Raw genomic sequence first — 20767 nt, 5'->3', positions numbered from 1 at the left:
TCCATTTGTTAAGGAGTGTGTCCATAGAAACCATTTTTCAGCACCGATCCATTTGTGGAGTGTGTCCATAGAAACAGTAGCACCGATCCATTTGTTAAGGCAAATGGTCCATAGAAACAGTGGTTGGAGGGGCACCGATCCATTTGTTAAGGACTGACCCAAAGAAACAGTAGCAAACCTGATCCATTTGTTAAGGAGTGTGTCCATAGAAACAGTAGCACCGTCCATTTGTTCTGCTGTGTCCATAGAAACAGTAGGATCCATTTGTTAAGGAGTGTGTCCATAGAAACAGTAGCACCGATCCATTTGTTAAGGAGTGTGTCCATAGAAACAGTTAGCATCCGATCCATTTGTTAAGGAGTGTGTCCATAGAAACAGTAGCACCGATTTTTGTTAAGGAGTGTGTCCATAGAAACTGTAATTTTTTTAAGGAGTGTGTCTGCTTCTGCTCCTGGTCTTGTTCTCAGTCTGTTCCCTGCCATCAGTATCCTCCTGTTCTTGTTCCTGCCCTTGCTGTGTCTCAGTCTGTCGCTAGTTGTTACTCTCCATTGTTTGGTCCTGTTTGCTCTAAAGCTTTCAGTTCTCTACGTGTCTCATTTTTTTTTTAAGTAGTACCCTAGTTTCCCTTTTTTATCGTCCATGAGGAGAGGAGTTGGGTTCTTTCTCGGACGTGCTGGACCGTTTGAGATCTATGATTTCCTCCGTTTGCCGCCAGTGTTCCTCCTCGAGAGCGCCAGAGGCATTTGTTAAGTTTTGTCTTATTTTGTCTTGTCAGCTTTTCCCTCTGTTCGTTTTCCCCCTGCTGGTCTTTTTTAGGTTCGTTCCCCTCTTTCCCTCCCATCCTGATCGAAACAAGTCCCAGCTGTTGTTTCAATCACCATTTAGACACCTGACCAGGATTAGAGTCCCAGGATTCTGCCCTGGACCAGGATTGTTCACCGTGCTGTGTCTATGTATTGCCCTGTCGTGACGTGTTTCCCTCAGATGCTGCGTGGTGAGCAGGTGTCTGGAGTCCACGTTCAAAAACCTGCAGTTCTTGATCAAGTCTCCAGTCTGTTCTCGATCCATTTGTTAAGGACCAGATAGTCCCTCATTCACCAGGAACATTGTGACCCAGTGTTGGCGGCTTACAGTTGAACAACAGTTAGTTGCTATGATATCCATTTGTTAAGGAGTGTGTCCATAGAAACCATATCACCTTTTCATTTATTAAGGAGTTTGAAGTAGAAACCGTAGCACTTATCCATTTCTTAAAGAGTTTGAAGTAGAAACCACAGCACCGATCCATTTCTTAAAGAGTTTGAAGTAGAAACCACAGCACCGATCCATTTGTTAAAGAGTTTGAAGTAGAAACCACAGCACCGATCCATTTGTTAAAGAGTTTGAAGTAGAAACAGTGGACCAGGACAGTTAAGGAGTGTGTCCTAGTAGACCGATCCATTTGTTAAGGAGTTTGTCCATAGAAACCACAGCACCGATCCATTTGTTAAGGAGTGTGTCCATAGAAACAGTAGCACCGATCCATTTGTTAAGGAGTGTGTCCATAGAAACAGTAGCACCGATCCATTTGTTAAGGAGTGTGTCCATAGAAACAGTAGCACCGATCCATTTGTTAAGGAGTGTGTCCATAGAAACAGTAGCACCGATCCATTTGTTAAGGAGTGTGTCCATAGAAACAGTATTTGTTACCGATCCATTTGTTAAGGAGTGCCCATAGAAACAAGCACCGATCCATTTGTTAAGGAGTGTGTCCATAGAAACAGTAGCACCGATCCATTTGTTAAGGAGTGTGTCCATAGAAACAGTAGCACCGATCCATTTGTTAAGGAGTGTGTCCATAGAAACAGTAGCACCGATCCATTTGTTAAGGAGTGTGTCCATAGAAACAGTAGCACCGATCCATTTGTTAAGGAGTGTGTCCATAGAAACAGTAGCAATCCATTTGTTAAGGAGTGTGTCCATAGAAACGTAGCACCGATCCATTTGTTAAGGAGCACCGATCCATTTAGCACCGATCCATTTGTAAGGAGTGTGTCCATAGAAACAGTAGCACCATAGAAACAGTAGCACCGATCCATTTGTTAAGGAGTGTGTCCATAGAAACAGTAGCACCGATCCATTTGTTAAGGAGTGTGTCCATAGAAACAGTAGCACCGATCCATTTGTTAAGGAGTGTGTCCATAGAAACAGTAGCACCGATCCATTTGTTAAGGAGTGTGTCCATAGAAACAGTAGCACCGATCCATTTGTTAAGGAGTGTGTCCATAGAAACAGTAGCACCGATCCATTTGTTAAGGAGTGTGTCCATAGAAACAGTAGCACCGATCCATTTGTTAAGGAGTGTGTCCATAGAAACAGTAGCACCGATCCATTTGTTAAGGAGTGTGTCCATAGAAACAGTAGCACCGATCCATTTGTTAAGGAGTGTGTCCATAGAAACAGTAGCACCGATCCATTTGTTAAGGAGTGTGTCCATAGAAACAGTAGCACCGATCCATTTGTTAAGGAGTGTGTCCATAGAAACAGTAGCACCGATCCATTTGTTAAGGAGTGTGTCCATAGAAACAGTAGCACCGATCCATTTGTTAAGGAGTGTGTCCATAGAAACAGTAGTACCGATCCATTTGTTAAGGAGTGTGTCCATAGAAACAGTAGCACCGATCCATTTGTTAAGGAGTTTGAAGTAGAGCGTGCTCCCTCATCTCCTATTCATATCACAATGTTGTGGTGCTCAAGCAAGTGGCATGGACCAAGATAAGGGAGAGGGAAGGAGGACTATGGAAAAAGGAGGGAGGAGAGAGAGAGAGAGAGAGAGAGAGAGAGAGAGAGAGAGAGAGAGAGAGAGAGAGAGAGAGGGGGGACAGTAGAGTTAGCTCCCCCTCCCTTACTCCTTTTTCCCTCCCATCCTGACAAAGTAAGTGGTTGTTCAAGACCAGGACAGACCAGGATAGTGGACCAGGATAGTGGACCAGGATAGTGGACCAGGATAGTGGACCGGGACAGTGGACCGGGACAGTGGACCAGGAAAGTGGACCAGGATAGTGGACCAGGATAGTGGACCAGGATAGTGGACCAGGACAGACCAGGACAGACCAGGACAGACCAGAATAGTGGACGAGGACAGACCAGGACAGCCAGGACAGACCAGGATAGTGGACGAGGACAGACCAGGACAGACTAGGACAGCCAGGACAGACCAGGACAGTGGACCAGGACAGTGGACCGGGACAGTGGACCAGGACAGTGGACCAGGACAGTGGACCAGGACAGTGGACCAGGACAGACTAGGACAGCCAGGACAGACCGGGACAGTGGACCAGGATAGTGGACCAGGACAGTGGACCAGGACAGACCAGGACAGTGGACCAGGACCAACCTCAGCCTAACTCTCTAATAAACATGTCACTGTCTCAGAACTTCAGGTCATCATCCTCTTCATGCCCAAAAACAATAGTGATGGAGTGAAAACACGCGACTTTAACAATGGTCTCAACGACATTTCTACAGCAAACATCCTAATACGAGTGCTGCCTAAGCCTCAGTAGTCAGTAGCCTCAGTATGGCAGTAGTCCTAGCCCAGCAGAAAGGAATGATCCCCCACCTCTCCCTATGGACTAACTCAGTGAGTTAAAGGGGTAAAGGGGTGAAAGGGTCAATGAAACCCCAGTGAGGTGCTGACAAAGTCCTGTCAACACCGCCTCTGAGCAGACCCATGCCAGCCTTGATTAGAACCTGCTGCAGCAGCTAAGTGCTAACGCTAAGCTAACGCTAAGCCATGTTCCTTGTGAGTTAGCGTAGCCGCTAGCAGCTAATCTCCCTCAGCAGCCACTGGGGAAGCAGCTGCCGCACAGCGCCAATCTGCTCTCACATTGTCAACAGACAGGCAGAGACCGGCTGCAGCCACCACACTGCATATTAGGTCTTCGCACTTTATTTACCCCCCAGCACTGTGGCATCTGCTCCTCTTTACATTACTAAATGTTAGCTCAGTATGTTAGCAGCTAGTTAGCGACTAGGCTAGTGATTTTAAGCTGAAGGAGTTGTAGAACATGCTAAATGGTTCATATGGGTCTCAGAAGAAGCATCTCTGAAAGAGACATACATGCATTTCTATGGTGTTCAGGAGTTTAGTATGGGCTCAAATCCCATTGCTGAGCCCCAGGCTAATTTCAAGTTAAAAGGTAATCCCATTGGCAGGATTGGAGGGTGCAGGGGGTGATAGAGTCAGTCAAATTGAAGTCAACACTGTGATCTGGATTAAAGGAGCAGATCATATCATCTCAATTAAACTAGATGATCGTTTTCTGAATCATCCAGATATGTATTACAGATTAAACTCAAAGCAAAGACAACCCCAAAAACATTGGTGAGCATGTGACTATTCCTTCGACCACATCTACTGATGACTCATACATACAGCACCTAACCCTCCTTCCATTCTATACTGTTGCCATTGTTTTGAACATGGTTAGGAGTGGTAGGGAAGGTGTTTGATGTAAAGAGTGCTGTCTAAGACAGTCAGTTTACAGTTCCTCTCCAACACTTATATCCTGTTCACACCTTTTGTCAAACAACCCCTCTTCACCTGTAGGGATGAGTTTATCCATCCTCCATCTCTCCATAACCACTGACAGCAGCTGTTCCTCTGGCACCTGTCTGTCTGGGTAATCCTACCGTAGGAAGCCTTCCTGGACCACGTTGCATCACAGAGGCTCCACCGACCAACATGGTACCAGCACCGTAGGAAGCCTTCCTGGACCACGTTGCATCACAGAGGCTCCACCGACCAACATGGTACCAGCACCGTCCAGGAAGCCTTCCTGGACCACGTTGCATCACAGAGGCTCCACCGACCAACATGGCACCAGCACCGTAGGAAGCCTTCCTGGACCACGTTGCATCACAGAGGCTCCACCGACCAACATGGTACCAGCACCGTAGGAAGCCTTCCTGGACCACGTTGCATCACAGAGGCTCCACCGACCAACATGGCACCAGCACCGTAGGAAGCCTTCCTGGACCACGTTGCATCACAGAGGCTCCACCGACCAACATGGCACCAGCACCGTAGGAAGCCTTCCTGGACCACGTTGCATCACAGAGGCTCCACCGACCAACATGGCACCAGCACCGTAGGAAGCCTTCCTGGACCACGTTGCATCACAGAGGCTCCACCGACCAACATGGCACCAGCACCGTAGGAAGCCTTCCTGGACCACGTTGCATCACAGAGGCTCCACCGACCAACATGGCACCAGCACCGTAGGAAGCCTTCCTGGACCACGTTGCATCACAGAGGCTCCACCGACCAACATGGCACCAGCACCGTAGGAAGCCTTCCTGGACCACGTTGCATCACAGAGGCTCCACCGACCAACATGGCACCAGCACCGTAGGAAGCCTTCCTGGACCACGTTGCATCACAGAGGCTCCACCGACCAACATGGTACCAGCACCGTAGGAAGCCTTCCTGGACCACGTTGCATCACAGAGGCTCCACCGACCAACATGGTACCAACATGGCACCAACATGGTACCAGCACCGTAGGAAGCCTTCCTGGACCACGTTGCATCACAGAGGCTCCACCGACCAACATGGTACCAGCACCGTAGGAAGCCTTCCTGGACCACGTTGCATCACAGAGGCTCCACCGACCAACATGGTACCAGCACCGTAGGAAGCCTTCCTGGACCACGTTGCATCACAGAGGCTCCACCGACCAACATGGCACCAGCACCGTAGGAAGCCTTCCTGGACCACGTTGCATCACAGAGGCTCCACCGACCAACATGGCACCAGCAGTGGAACTGTAGCTCAGCTGAGCAGCGAGGAAACTTTATGGATTCCCTTGAGAATCTAATCTATCTGTGCAGGGCTGGAGGGCTGGAGGGCTGGAGGGCTGGAGGGTAGGAAAACAAACTAGTGTCTGAATGACTGTGGTTTAGAGGGCCATTACTGCCATGTAAGAAATGTGAATACTGCTATTGTGCCACTCAGAGTGTAATCTCAGGCACTAGACAATTCCTCCCCAAACTGTAGCCTGGGAAACTGAGCAAGGGATACCTCATAACATGATGCCACAGTACATCTCCACTACCAGACACGGGTCTGCATATTGACAGACACTGACATCTCCCTGTATGCCAACTCATTAGTCATGGTGAAGGCCATGGTCATTGGTCAGGTGTCTTAAAGGGATAGTTCACCCAAATATGAGCATTTTCCACACGTCATGTCCAAATCAGCCAAAAGTATCTTTAATTGACTGTAAAGCTCGACGAAGTCACTTGTGCAAACAGTGCCAGAGAAACTAAACCAAAGCATTTTTTATTTTTTATTTGATTTAACCTTTATTTAACTAGGCAAGTCAGTTAAGAACAAATTATTACTTACAATGACAGCCTAGACGGCCTAAGCATGGATTGCTGTCATACCTTGTCCATAGATTTACAGGGTAAGGAAAGGAAGGAAATAGGTTTGGGTAAACTAGCCCTTCAAAGAGTCATACAGACTCAGATGCAATAAGGCTGACTGACGCCTGCTAGCTAATGACTCAGGATTGACTCATTAGGATCACCTAGTAAAAGGGGATTCCTTGATTTGCTTCCTACTCATACAGCCCACAGTCGATGCTTTGGTCAGGCTGTCCATCACCAGCGTCTCTCCTACAATCCTCCATTTGGTTCGATCCTTTGGGGATGGATACAGGCTACCTACTAATGCCATTTGGATGAATACAAATTAAATACAAATTTGCAGAAATGTGTCAAAATGAATGATGAGTAAAAATGAACCTTCTATATTTAATGAGATGTTAAGACCTCATCCTGGGTTTCAGAGGTCAACAAAGCATACCAAAACAAATAGTGTAAGTTGTCCAGAAGGATTTGAATCTCAGGGATATAATATGAAGACAGTCAGAGGGTAGACCCTGTGGTGAGATGGGGGTACAGCACCAGCCCTGTACCCTGTACCCCAGCCTTGTACCCCAGCCTTGAACCCTAGCCCTGTACCCTGTACCCCAGCCCTGTACCCCAGCCTTGAACCCTAGCCCTGTACCCTAGACCCAGCCTTGAACCGTAGCCCTGTACCCTAGCCCTGTACCCTAGGCCTGTAACCTAGCCCTAGTTAGGTAGGTAGAGAATGATATGTAAGTAGAGGGGGATAGGTAGGTAGAGAGAGATAGGTAGGTAGAGGATGATAGGTAGGTAGAGAGTGATTGGTAGGTAGAGAGTGATATGTAAGTAGAGGGGGATAGATAGGTAGAGAGGGATAGGTAGGTAGAGAGTGATTGGTAGGTAGAGAGTGATATGTAAGTAGAGGGGGATAGGTAGGTAGAGAGTGATATGTAAGTAGGGGGGGATAGATAGGTAGAGAGTGATAGGTAGGTAGAGAGTGATAGGTAGGTAGAGAGTGATAGGTAGGTAGAGAGTGATAGGTAGGTAGATAGGTAGGTAGAGAGTGATTGGTAGGTAGAGAGTGATAGGTAGATAGAGAGTGATAGGTAGGTAGAGAGTGATAGGTAGGTAGAGAGTGATAGGTAGGTAGAGAGTGATAGGTAGGTAGGTAGAGAGTGATAGGTAGGTAGAGAGTGATAGGTAGGTAGAGAGTGATAGGTAGGTAGAGAGTGATAGGTAGGTAGAGAGTGATAGGTAGGTAGAGAGTGATAGATAGGTAGAGAGTGATAGGTAGGTAGAGAACAATATATTCTATTTTGGCTCTACTTGAGTGAGAATGGTTTCCAGATGGTTGACCATTGGAAGTCCCTAAGAGGTACAGTATCTGCTCTGCTGCATCCCTGACAGTCAACAAACATGAAAAACTAAAAAACACTGTCTGTTTTCCTACAAGAACCCTGAGAATATACATTCTCTGTCCTGTCCCTAGCCAAGAACACACAGCAAATACACTCATTGGCCAAGCACGTGGGGTGAAGCTGTTAACACAAATCTAGAGCCGCAATGACAAGACTGACTGTTGCCAATTTCAAACCCTCAATATCCCAAATTAAACCCTATTCCCTATATAGTGCACTACTTTAGACCAGAGTCTATGAGGTGCACAACTTTAGACCAGAGTCTATGGGGTACACTACATAGGGCCTGGGGTGCCATTAGGGATGCATGACTTATTTAACTGTAGGACTGGCAGAGGCCCATAAACTGCCACTGAATGGAATTATGGGAAAGTCCTGACTCTCTCTTTCTAACACACACACACACACACACACACACACACACACACACACACACACACACACACACACACACACACACACACACACACACACACACACACACACACACACACACACACACACACACACACACACACACACACACACACACACACACACACACACACACACTAGGGAGTGTGCTGCTGGATGAGGAGTCCATAGACTGTGTCTGTCTCCCTCTCTACCACCTTTTCTATCATTCCCATGTTATTCCCTCATTCTCCTTCTGATACAGGCAGTACACAGGAAACTCCTCATTCTGCTTCTGATACAGGCAGTACACAGGAAACTCCTCATTCTGCTTCTGATACAGGCAGTACACAGGAAACTCCTCATTCTGCGTCTGACACAGGCAGCACACAGGAAACTCCTCATTCTCCCGATACAGGCAGCACACAGGAAACTCCTCATTCTGCTTCTGATACAGGCAGCACACAGGAAACTCCTCATTCTGCTTCTGATACAGGCAGCACACAGGAAACTCCTCATTCTGCGTCTGACACAGGGAGCACACAGGAAACTCCTCATTCTGCTTCTGATACAGGCAGTAAACAGGAAACTCCTCATTCTGCTTCTGATACAGGCAGTACACAGGAAACTCCTCATTCTGCTTCTGATACAGGCAGTACACAGGAAACTCCTCATTCTGCTTCTGATACAGGCAGCACACAGGAAACTCCTCATTCTGCTTCTGATACAGGCAGCACACAGGAAACTCCACATTCTGCTTCTGATACAGGCAGTACACAGGAAACTCCTGATTCTGCTTCTGATACAGGCAGTACACAGGAAACTCCTCATTCTGCTTCTGATACAGGCAGCACACAGGAAACTCCTCATTCTGCTTCTGATACAGGCAGCACACAGGAAACTCCTCATTCTCCCGATACAGGCAGCACACAGGAAACTCCTCATTCTGCTTCTGATACAGGCAGCACATAGGAAACTCCTTATTCTCCCGATACAGGCAGCACACAGGAAACTCCTCATTCTCCTCCTGATATAGACAGCAGACAGGAAACTCCTCATATGGGAAATATGCCTCTGAGAGGCCCATTTAGAACAGAGGCAGAGGGATTTGGAAGGGGAGCGGAAGTGTAGAGAGGGGTCATGTTTATGACACGGAGGAGGGAGAGGGGTGATGCAGAAAGGGGGAAGAGAGGGGGAGAGAGGGGGTAGAGAGGGGGTAGAGAGCATTCAACTGGTTTAATGGAGTTTCATAAACTTGTATAATATGTGTTAGGGCGTGTGCCTGCCAGTGCGTATGTGTGTGTGTATATGCGCACACGTCTGTGGGTTTGAAATGGTGCATGTGGTGTGTGTGTGCATGCCCGTATGTACTCCCACGTGTGCACTTTTTATGGCAACCACCGGGTGTAGCCCATGGTCTTTGAAGTGTCTCTAAAACACAGGCTACTGTAGACCATCAAGAGGATTCCAGATGACTCACTGCCTCAGAGGCCATGCAGGCCAATGGAAAAACAGCAACATCACTTTCTCACAGAGAAACACTGCCTGACCTGACACTACCCCAGAACAGGTTAGTTTAGCTGACACTGCCCCAGAACAGGTTAGTTTATCTGACACTACCCCAGAACAGGTTAGTTTAGCTGACACTACCCCAGAACAGGTTAGTTTAGCTGACACTACCTCAGAACAGGTTAGTTTAGCTGAGACTACCCCAGAACAGGTTAGTTTAGCTGACACTGCCCCAGAACAGGTTAGTTTAGCTGACACTGCCCCAGAACAGGTTAGTTTAGCTGACACTGCCCCAGAACAGGTTAGTTTAGCTGAGACTACCCCAGAACAGGTTAGTTTATCTGACACTACCCCAGAACAGGTTAGTTTATCTGACACTACCCCAGAACAGGTTAGTTTATCTGACACTACCCCAGAACAGGTTAGTTTAGCTGACACTGCCCCAGAACAGGTTAGTTTAGCTGACACTACCCCAGAACAGGTTAGTTTATCTGACACTACCCCAGAACAGGTTAGTTTAGCTGACACTACCCCAGAACAGGTTAGTTTAGCTGACACTACCCCAGAACAGGTTAGTTTATCTGACACTACCCCAGAACAGGTTAGTTTATCTGACACTACCCCAGAACAGGTTAGTTTATCTGACACTACCCCAGAACAGGTTAGTTTAGCTGACACTACCCCAGAACAGGTTAGTTTAGCTGACACTACCCCAGAACAGGTTAGTTTAGCTGACACTACCCCAGAACAGGTTAGTTGAGCTGACACTGCCCCAGAACAGGTTAGTTTAGCTGACACTACCCCAGAACAGGTTAGTTTAGCTGACACTGCCCCAGAACAGGTTAGTTTATCTGACACTACCCCAGAACAGGTTAGTTTAGCTGACACTACCTCAGAACAGGTTAGTTTATCTGACACTACCCCAGAACAGGTTAGTTTAGCTGACACTGCCCCAGAACAGGTTAGTTTATCTGACACTACCCCAGAACAGGTTAGTTTAGCTGACACTACCCCAGAACAGGTTAGTTTAGCTGACACTACCCCAGAACAGGTTAGTTTATCTGACACTACCCCAGAACAGGTTAGTTTATCTGACACTACCCCAGAACAGGTTAGTTTATCTGACACTACCCCAGAACAGGTTAGTTTAGCTGACACTACCCCAGAACAGGTTAGTTTATCTGACACTACCCCAGAACAGGTTAGTTTATCTGACACTACCCCAGAACAGGTTAGTTTAGCTGAAACTACCCCAGAACAGGTTAGTTTAGCTGACACTACCCCAGAACAGGTTAGTTTAGCTCATACTCCCCCAGAACAGGTTAGTTTAGCTCATACTCCCCCAGAACAGGTTAGTTTAGCTGACACTACCTCAGAACAGGTTAGTTTAGCTCATACTCCCCCAAAACAGGTTAGTTTAGCTCATACTCCCCCAGAACAGATCAGTTTAGCTCATACTCCCCCAGAACAGGTTAGTTTAGCTCATACTCCCCCAGAACAGGTTAGTTTATCTCATACTCCCCCAGAACAGGTTAGTTTAGCTGACACTACCTCAGAACAGGTTAGTTTATCTCATACTCCCCCAGAACAGGTTAGTTTAGCTGACACTACCTCAGAACAGGTTAGTTTATCTCATACTCCCCCAGAACAGGTTAGTTTAGCTGACACTACCTCAGAACAGGTTAGTTTAGCTGACACTACCCCAGAACAGGTTAGTTTAGCTGACACTACCTCAGAACAGGTTAGTTTATCTCATACTCCCCCAGAACAGGTTAGTTTAGCTGACACTACCTCAGAACAGGTTAGTTTAGCTCATACTCCCCCAGAACAGATGCACTACCAATGACTCACTCAATCTCTTCTTGTACAGGGAGACTCAAATTAGTAGTGGGGTTAGACTATGTGTGATACACACACAGATAGTCAGCGTATGCAGCAGTCCCTGATCCTTCAGAACAGATAACTACAGCCAACTGCTCATCAAATGTGATCCCAGAAAAACAAAACAAATGGAAAAATTACGAGACATTGCTACAATTCAAAGCTACAAATGTCCCTTCAGATCTGTGCCTTCCTATCTGCTCATTGGGTAAGAAAAGAAAGAAAACAGACTGGATGACCCTGGTTATAAACCCATGTAAGAAGCTTAAAGGCCCTGGTTATAAACCCATGTAAGAAGCTCTGAAAGGCCCTGGTTGTAAACCCATGTAAGAAGCTCTGAAAGGCCCTGGTTATAAACCCATGTAAGAAGCTCTGAAAGGCCCTGGTTATAAACCCATGTAAGAAGCTCTGAAAGGCCCTGGTTATAAACCCATGTAAGAAGCTCTGAAAGGCCCTGGTTATAAACCCATGTAAGAAGCTCTGAAAGGCCCTGGTTATAAACCCATGTAAGAAGCTCTGAAAGGCCCTGGTTATAAACCCATGTAAGAAGCTCTGAAAGGCCCTGGTTATAAACCCATGTAAAACCCATGAAGCTCTGAAAGGCCCTGGTTATAAACCCATGTAAGAAGCTCTGAAAGGCCCTGGTTATAAACCCATGTAAGAAGCTCTGAAAGGCCCTGGTTATAAACCCATGTAAGAAGCTCTGAAAGGCCCTGGTTATAAACCCATGTAAGAAGCCTAACATGCAGCAGAGATGGATGGGGTATGTCTTTAGCGTGGGGGGTTAATAGCTGTAATTTGTAGGAGGCATGTTGTCATGTTGTCTCTGCTAACTCTTTCCTGTGGGGCTCCTAGACCCTCCATCAAGCCCTCCCATGGCCCCATCTGGTCCACATTAGTACCCAAGCATGAGGTTCCAGGCCTTGAATACCTGTGGGCACACATTGGGCCTAACTGGAGGAATGACCACAACACTGGGTCGGCATGTCAGATCTGTCAGATCAATATCTCACACTGATTAGTCTTTTGTCAAATAATAATATAATAATATATGCCATATACTTCCAAAGCCACTTTACAGTCATGCATGCATTTTTCATATGGGTGGTCCCAGACGGAATCCACTCCACGGGCCTTTGGCCTAAAAAGCACCATGCTCTACCAACTGAGCTACAAGGGACCAATTTGTCAGTGTCTCATAGGGAAGAAAGTGTTAATCTTCTCATCAGCCATTGGTTCATTACTGAAGGGAGTGTGAGGTTTAGCAGATAATGATTCAGAGATCTAGAGCAGTGAGGACACACATGTCACTGTAACTGAGAGAAGAGGAGGTCTCTGGAAGTCATCAGCCCAGCAGACAGATGTTAGAGACAGCTGTAAAGTCTCTGGAAGTCATCAGCCCAGCAGACAGAGGTTAGAGACAGCTGTAATGTCTCTGGAAGTCATCAGCCCAGCAGACAGAGGTTAGAGACAGCTGTAAAGTCTCTGGAAGTCATCAGCCCAGCAGACAGAGGTTAGAGACAGCTGTAAAGTCTCTGGAAGTCATCAGCCCAGCAGACAGAGGTTAGAGACAGCTGTAAAGTCTCTGGAAGTCATCAGCCCAGCAGACAGAGGTTAGAGACAGCTGTAAAGTCTCTGGAAGTCACCAGCCCAGCAGACAGAGGTTAGAGACAGCTGGAAAGTCTCTGGAAGTCACCAGCCCAGCAGACAGAGGTTAGAGACAGCTGTAAAGTCTCTGGAAGTCATCAGCCCAGCAGACAGAGGTTAGAGACAGCTGTAAAGTATCTGGAAGTCATCAGCCCAGCAGACAGAGGTTAGAGACAGCTGTAAAGTCTCTGGAAGTCATCAGCCCAGCAGACAGCTGCAAAGGACTTTTACTGCCCCGGAGAGGATGCCACACACACGCTCGCGCACACATACATAGGTGATCAAGTCTACCACTGTTGTGTCATTAGCAAACTTAATGATGGTGTTGGAGTCATGTTTGGCCACACAGTCATGGATGAACAGGGCGTACAGGAGGCGACAAAGTACACACCCCTAAGGGCCCCAGTGGTGAGGATCAGTGTGGCAGACGTGTTGTTGCCTACCCTTATCACCTGGGGGCGGCCCGTCCGGAAGTCCAGGATCCAGTTGCAGAGGGAGGTGTTTAGTCCCAGGGTCCTTAGCTTAGTGATGAGCTTCGTGGGCACTATGGTGTTGAACGCTGAGCTGTTGTCAATTAACGGCATTCTCACATAGGCATTTATTTTGTCCAGGTGGGAAAGGGCAGTGTGGAATGCGATTGAGATTGCGTAATCTGTGGATCTGTTGGCGCGGTATGCAAATTGGAGTGGGTCTAGGGTATCCGGGAGGATGCTGTTGATGTGAGCCATGACCAGCCTTCCAAAGCACTTCATGGCTTTAGAGGAGAGTGCTATAGTAATTTAGGCAGGTTCCTTTCGCTTCCTTAGGTACAGGGACTATGGTGGTCTGCTTGAAACATGTAGATATTACAGACTCAGTCAGGGAGAGGTTGAAAATGTCAGTGAAGGCACTTGCCAGTTGGTCCGTGCATGCTTTGAGTACATGTCCTGGTAATCTATCTGGCTTTGTGAATGTTGACTTGTTTAATAAAGGTCTTGCTCACATCGGCTACCGAGAGCATTATCACACAGTCATCCAGAACAGCTGGTGCGCTCGTGCATGCTTCAGTGTTGCTTGCCTCGAAGCGAGCATAAAAGGCATTTAGCTTGTCTGGTAGGCTCGCATCACTGGGCAGCTCGCGTCTGAGTTTTCCTTTGCAGTTCGTAATAGTTTTCAAGTCCTTTGACCTCTGACGATCGTCAGAGCCAGTGTAGTGGGATTCAATCTTAATCCTGTATTGACGCTTTGCTTGTTTGATGGTTCGTCTGAGGGCATAGTGGGATTTTTTATAGGCATCCGGATTAGTGTTCTGCTCCTTGAAAGCGGAAGCTCTAGCCTTTAGCTCGATGGGGATGTTGCCTGTAATCCATGGCTTCTGGTTGTGATATGTACGTACGGTCACTGTGGGGACGACTTCGTCGATGCACTTATTGATGAGGCCAATGACTGAGGTGTTATACTCCTCAATGTCCATTGGATGAATCCCGGAACATATTCCAGTCTGTGCTATCAAAACATGTTGGCAAGTAACCGGAAGGCAGTGGGAGTTTACTTGCTCACCTATGGATTCTCAAAAGGCAGCCCGATCTGCGTCCTCTTTTACTCGGTCTTTTCTTCACGCAAATGATGGGGATCTGGGCCGGTTCCCGGGAGAGCAATAAATATTTCTCGTCGGACTCGTTAAGGGAAAAAGCTTCTTCCAGTTCGTGGTGAATAATCCCAGTTCTGATGTTCTTTTCGGTCATAAGAGACGGTAGCACACCCAATGGCACCAACGAAAATTCTCAATCAAGGTACTTTCACCATGGCCACCCTGACATGACCCCTTCTAAATATTTCTAATAACAAGCATGTCATTCATTATGCAAGATATGGGCTGCTACATCCTTGATCGATTGACGGTCTAAAAAGCAAAGACCACTTCAACCACTGGGAGAGCCCACCACTGGGAGAGCCCACCACTGGGAGAGCCCACCACTAGGAGAGCCCACCACTGGGAGACCCAACCACTGGGAGACCCCACCACTGGGAGAGCCCACCACTGGGAGACCCCACCACTGGGAGACCCAACCACTGGGAGACCCAACCACTGGGAGACCCCACCACTGGGAGAGCCCACCACTGGGAGACCCAACCACTGGGAGACCCAACCACTGGGAGACCCCACCACTGGGAGAGCCCACCACTGGGAGAGCCCACCACTGGGAGAGCCCACCACTGGGAGACCCAACCACTGGGAGAGCCCACCACTGGGAGAGCCCACCACTGGGAGACCCCACCACTGGGAGAGCCCACCACTGGGAGACCCAACCACTGGGAGACCCAACCACTGGGAGAGCCCACCACTGGGAGACCCCACCACTGGGTAATAGTTGTACCTTGAAGTGAGCAGTGTGTATTAAATCAGAGTGAGAGGCTACTGGATTTTCCACTCGCTGGAAGGAAGTGGATGTGAAGATCTATAGGTCATCCTCAAAGGAATATGACAGCTGTCTTACATATGTCAGACTTAGCAGAGTGTGTGTGTGTTTGTGTGTTCAGCACATACTGTACCTTAACACTAATCATTTCCTGTACTAATGTGGTCCAAGTACAAGGTCACTATTTAGTGAATGTGAGTGGTTTGAGTAGTCCATTATGAACAATGATCAATGTGATCTAGTCAACAAATATTAACCCCATATAGAACTACTATAAACTATATTTTAATAAAATATGAATAAATACTCAGTCTTTGTCAACCAAATACATTATACTTGGGTTTGCTGGTTGTCTGTTTCTAGACTTGCACAACTCTGCGGTGATGAGCTAAAATACAAGTCAATGCCAACTTTGTCTCCATGTAACTGAACGACCCGGTAACCATGGCTACCACAAATCCAGTTTATCAGACCCAAGGCAAGACAATCACAGTTGTTATTGGGACTTTGTTTACAACCAGTTAGAAAGTGAGAGAAAGGGAGATAAAGGAAGATAGAGAGAAACAGACAGAGGAGGAGGAGAGAAAGACAGAAGGAGAGAGGAAGAAGAAGAGTGAGGGTGTGACAGTAAAAAGGAGAGTGGGGGAAGAGAGACTCCTCTGCAGTCTGCATCAATGATGACAGCAATCTCTCAGGCTCTGTGAAGCACATGTCAATCTCCCCTGCCAACACACCACAACATCCTCTGTGCTATTGGAAGCAGAATGACTTCAAGAAACTGGAATGTCCTTCCTTGCTATGAATAGTTCTTAACCTCTGACCTTGCGGTGTCAAGTTACATTACCAAACCTAACCTTTATAAATGCTAAATAACCAAGGCCAAAAGTGAAACACGAAGAAAGTTAGAACTCAGCCACAAGCTAGCTATCCTATCTCCTCCACTTTGTGTCAATCACCTGTGAAAAGACAGACAGATATATAGATAGAGAAAGAGATAGACAGAGACATAGAAAGAGACAGAGACAGACAGATGGTGCTGGTGGTGCATCAGTCATCAACCACTGAGGGACGCTGCACCAAGAATGCACCCTTGTGACATCCTCTTTCCATGGCTCTGTCACACTGACTCAACTCATCACTACTGCAGACTGAGGGGAATGTTGCTGGGCAGGACCAACTGGGGTTGTGTGTGTGTGTGTGTGTGTGTGTGTGTGTGTGTGTGTGTGTGTGTGTGTGTGTGTGTGTGTGTGTGTGTGTGTGTGTGTGTGTGTGTGTGTGTGTGTGTGTGTGTGTGTGTGTGTGTGTGTGTGTGTGTGTGTGTGTGTGTGTGTGTGTGTGTGTGTGTGTGTGTGTGTGACTGAGACTGTGTATGTTTTCACTAGCTCAGATATGAATGCAGAGAAAAAGGGTTTATCTCTTTCCTTCATGTTTTGGGTCAAGCCTGATTCACACGTGATGCTGCAGTCTCTCTCCACACAGGAAATAGCTGGCCTTGGCATGGAAACATACAAGCTTGAGTTAAAATATGACAAAATAATACACTGGTATGTCGATATTTCTGTAAGCCCCATTGAATAAAAGCAGCTGCTAAATGACCATATGTATTTATTTACTGCATTGCCTTAGTTGTTGGCTAGACAGACAGAGGCAGAGAGACAGTGGAAGTCCGGGAGAAACAGAGAAAAGCATGCTCACTCCAAAAGAGGGATTGCACAACTCATAGCTAAGCTAATGCTAGCAGCAGTACCTCGGACACCACATTTTTGAATTGCCCCGCTAACACCCTGGCTAACAACGGCTGACACTCCATTGTCCAGTATTGTGAGAGGTCATCCTGAAAGACAGCTCCAGTATTGTGAGAGGTCATCCTGAAAGACAGCTCCAGTATTGTGAGAGGTCATCCTGAAAGACAGCTCCAGTAATGTGAGAGGTCATCCTGAAAGACAGCTCCAGTATTGTGAGAGGTCATGCTGAAAGACAGCTCCAGTATTGTGAGAGGTCATCCTGAAAGACAGCACCAGTATCGTGAGAGGTCATCCTGAAAGACAGCTCCAGTATCGTGAGAGGCTCATCTCCTCTGGGAGAAGGGGTCTTTTGACCCTGCGATGAAAATGGAGGAGGGTGTGTATGCATGAGAGCATGAGTGTGTGTGTGTGTGTGTGTGTGTGTGTGTGTGTGTGTGTGTGTGTGTGTGTGTGTGTGTGTGTGTGTGTGTGTGTGTGTGTGTGTGTGTGTGTGTGTGTGTGTGTGTGTGTGTGTGTGTGTGTGTGTGTGTGTGTGTGTGTGTGTGTGTGTGTGTGTGTCACTTTGCAGTGGATGAGGGTAGAAGCAGTGAGGGTTCCCCTACCAGGGAGCAAGTGGAGTGGGAAAGGGGGCTGTCACGTGGGCCATAAAGCATGGAGCAGATGTCCTGAGATTAGCATGTGAATGAGGGTAGGACAGAAGACAGAGCCTTGGGGGCCCCTGGTAGAGTGCCCATGTTCAAAAACACTGTCTGTGATAGGTCAGCCCAAAGAGTCTTCAGAGAAGCCTAATTTGTGTTTATCAATTACATGAGAAGAAGTGGTGGGTTGTAGAGGACTGCAGAGACCATAGCCTGGTACCAGGCTAGAACCAGATATGGTCCCAGACTAGAACCAGATATGGTTCCAGACTAGAAACAGATATGGTACCAGACTAGAAACAGATATGGTACCAGACTAGAAACAGATATGGTACCAGACTGGAAACAGATATGGTCCCAGACTAGAAACAGATATGGTACCAGACTAGAAACAGATATGGTCCCAGACTAGAACCAGATATGGTCCCAGACTAGAAACAGATATGGTACCAGACTGGAAACAGATATGGTACCAGACTAGAACCAGATATGGTACCAGACTAGAACCAGATATGGTACCAGACTAGAAACATATATGGTACCAGGCTAGAACCAGATATGGTCCCAGACTAGAAACATATATGGTACCAGGCTAGAAATACATCTTTGGCAAAGTGTTTTGTTCTTAGATCCACACCCTGAAAGCACAACACACCAGTCTTGAGAGCCATGTAGCCAACACATTGTACAGCGAGCACAAAGTGACGTAACATCAAAACAACACACTGTATGTAGGCTAATGTATCCATATCTGTGGCCGACGCCTACCTCAGGAGTGCTAGCTAGCTCATCAAAGCAAGCTAACGACTGGCAAGACATGACAGGGATGCTGATCCCATCAGACCACATACCAGTGGCAGCCTGAGCAGCTTTGCAGTCAGACTCTGTCACCACACACACCATGATACATCATACATCACAGAGACAGACAGTACGGGTGTGGCGAATCAAAGCAGACCCAACGACAACAACAACGGTGAGATATATTTGTGATGTCAGTACCTTGAGAAATGCTTTTAGGAAATCTGCTTTTATACATTCCTCAGATACACTCTAATAAGGCTATCTTTCTGTCATCGAAGCTATCTTTCTGTCATCGAAGCTATCTTTCTGTCATCGAAGCTATCTTTCTGTCATCGAAGCTATCTTTCTGTCATCGAAGCTATCTTTCTGTCATCGAAGCTATCTTTCTGTCATCGAAGCTATCTTTCTGTCATCGAAGTCTTATTCCAAATCTTTAACTATTGCTGTCAAGAGACACCAGAAAAGGTGACTTTTGAGTATGTCCTTGGTACACTGGGTAGAAAAAGGACACAGTGACCAAATAGCCACATTGTTGCATGTAATGGACAGCACAGCGCCGCAGGCTCTGTAAACCAACCTCTGTCTCCACACGGTCACTGCAAAAGCCCACAAAATCCATCAGCAGGGTTTATCGAGGGAGGAAAACACCAGAGGACAGTTTTGTTGTTCCCGAGAGGCTAAGAATCCAGAGGAACGTTAGAGAGGGATAAAGTGTTCAGTGTCTCAGATTCCCCATATACTCATGTAAAAAGACACATAGACAACATGGACCATGGATAGATGAAAGCTATTGGCTAGCTCTCGTTGTCACACAAGGAAGTTGTAATCCTTCCTGAAGCCATCGGTCCTGTTCAAGAGACCAAAATGTTATTCAATGTTCAGATAGAAATGTCTTGCGTAGAACTGTTACGATTGCTTGTCATGTAGACTAAGGAATGGTTTCTATCTGAACGTTTCAGCTGACTGAATACACCCCAGGTTCTAATGGTGAGACAGGCAGTTAGTGTTCCAGACGCCTACAGCACGTCAGCATAACATGCCTGGTAAAGCACACGTGCACGCCAACACACACACACAAACACGCATCATCTGCAGTCCCTCGCAGTTTAAGATGACACACACACACATACAGTACAAGGGAGATAGAAGCCTCTGTCTCTCTCACACTTTCTCACAGAGCTAAATGACAAGCAGATCAAGACAACAGTCAATCTTCCCCTTGTGTGTGTCAGCTAGGAGAACAGCAGCCCAGGAGAGAGTTCTCACACTGTTTATGGAGCGACAGGCCAGGACATAAAGCTAATGACCCTAGTGGTATTATACTGGGATTTATGATGCTGAAAATAATGAGGCAGAGGAGTTCAAGTGTCAGAACGCCCCCTTCTCCCCCTCTACTTGAATACACACACACACACACACACACACACACACACACACACACACACACACACACACACACACACACACACACACACACACACACACACACACACACACACACACACACACACACACACACACACACACACACACACACACACACACACACACACACACACACACAGAGAGAGAGAGAAATATGCACAGACATACATAGATACAGAGTCAGAGAGACAGGCAGACAGACAGTCTCCTAGGCTCGGTCCCTTACTGTCAGCAGTCACCAGCTCCAAGCGATCTGCATTGATCTATTTTGTGTGTTCCTGTGCAGCAAACACACACTCTGATAGGTCCAGTCAAATGTTTGATTTTGTTTCACCTTGTCTGCTTGGGTATTCCAGACAGCAACCTTTTGCTCTTTTGCTCTACCTGCTGTCCAATAATGGCATGGCACAAGGTTCACGTGAGCGCGGCTAGAGCACCAACGGACCCTAACACAGATCACTGTCGAACTAACACTACTCTGAGGTCCGTTTGGGGGTGACGTTCTTCAC

At 47.1% G+C, this 20767-nt stretch overlaps 1 protein-coding gene across 15 annotated transcripts in view; it reads right to left on the bottom strand.

The window, feature by feature from the left end:
- Positions 1–20767, bottom strand: part of LOC124018689 (microtubule-associated protein 2-like) — a 106462-nt gene that overhangs the window by 70758 nt on the left and 14937 nt on the right. For 5 of the 15 annotated variants that reach the window (XM_046334036.1, XM_046334039.1, XM_046334041.1 and 2 more), the window contains exon 1: positions 1199–1316. The exons of 3 other annotated variants lie outside the window; for them this stretch is intronic. In XM_046334036.1, coding sequence (XP_046189992.1) covers positions 1199–1206 — 8 coding nt within the window. In that variant the 5' untranslated portion in view covers positions 1207–1316. Of the gene's footprint in view, positions 1–1198; positions 1321–20767 lie in introns of those variants that run through there. 7 more of the 15 variants (XM_046334037.1, XM_046334038.1, XM_046334040.1 and 4 more) reach the window with 3 other exon arrangements.

Source organism: Oncorhynchus gorbuscha, unplaced genomic scaffold (assembly GCF_021184085.1).
Source record: "Oncorhynchus gorbuscha isolate QuinsamMale2020 ecotype Even-year unplaced genomic scaffold, OgorEven_v1.0 Un_scaffold_563, whole genome shotgun sequence".
NCBI lineage: Eukaryota > Metazoa > Chordata > Actinopteri > Salmoniformes > Salmonidae > Oncorhynchus > Oncorhynchus gorbuscha.
The sequence above is the reverse complement of the archived record's forward strand: the minus strand, read 5'-3'. Positions and strand labels throughout refer to the sequence as shown.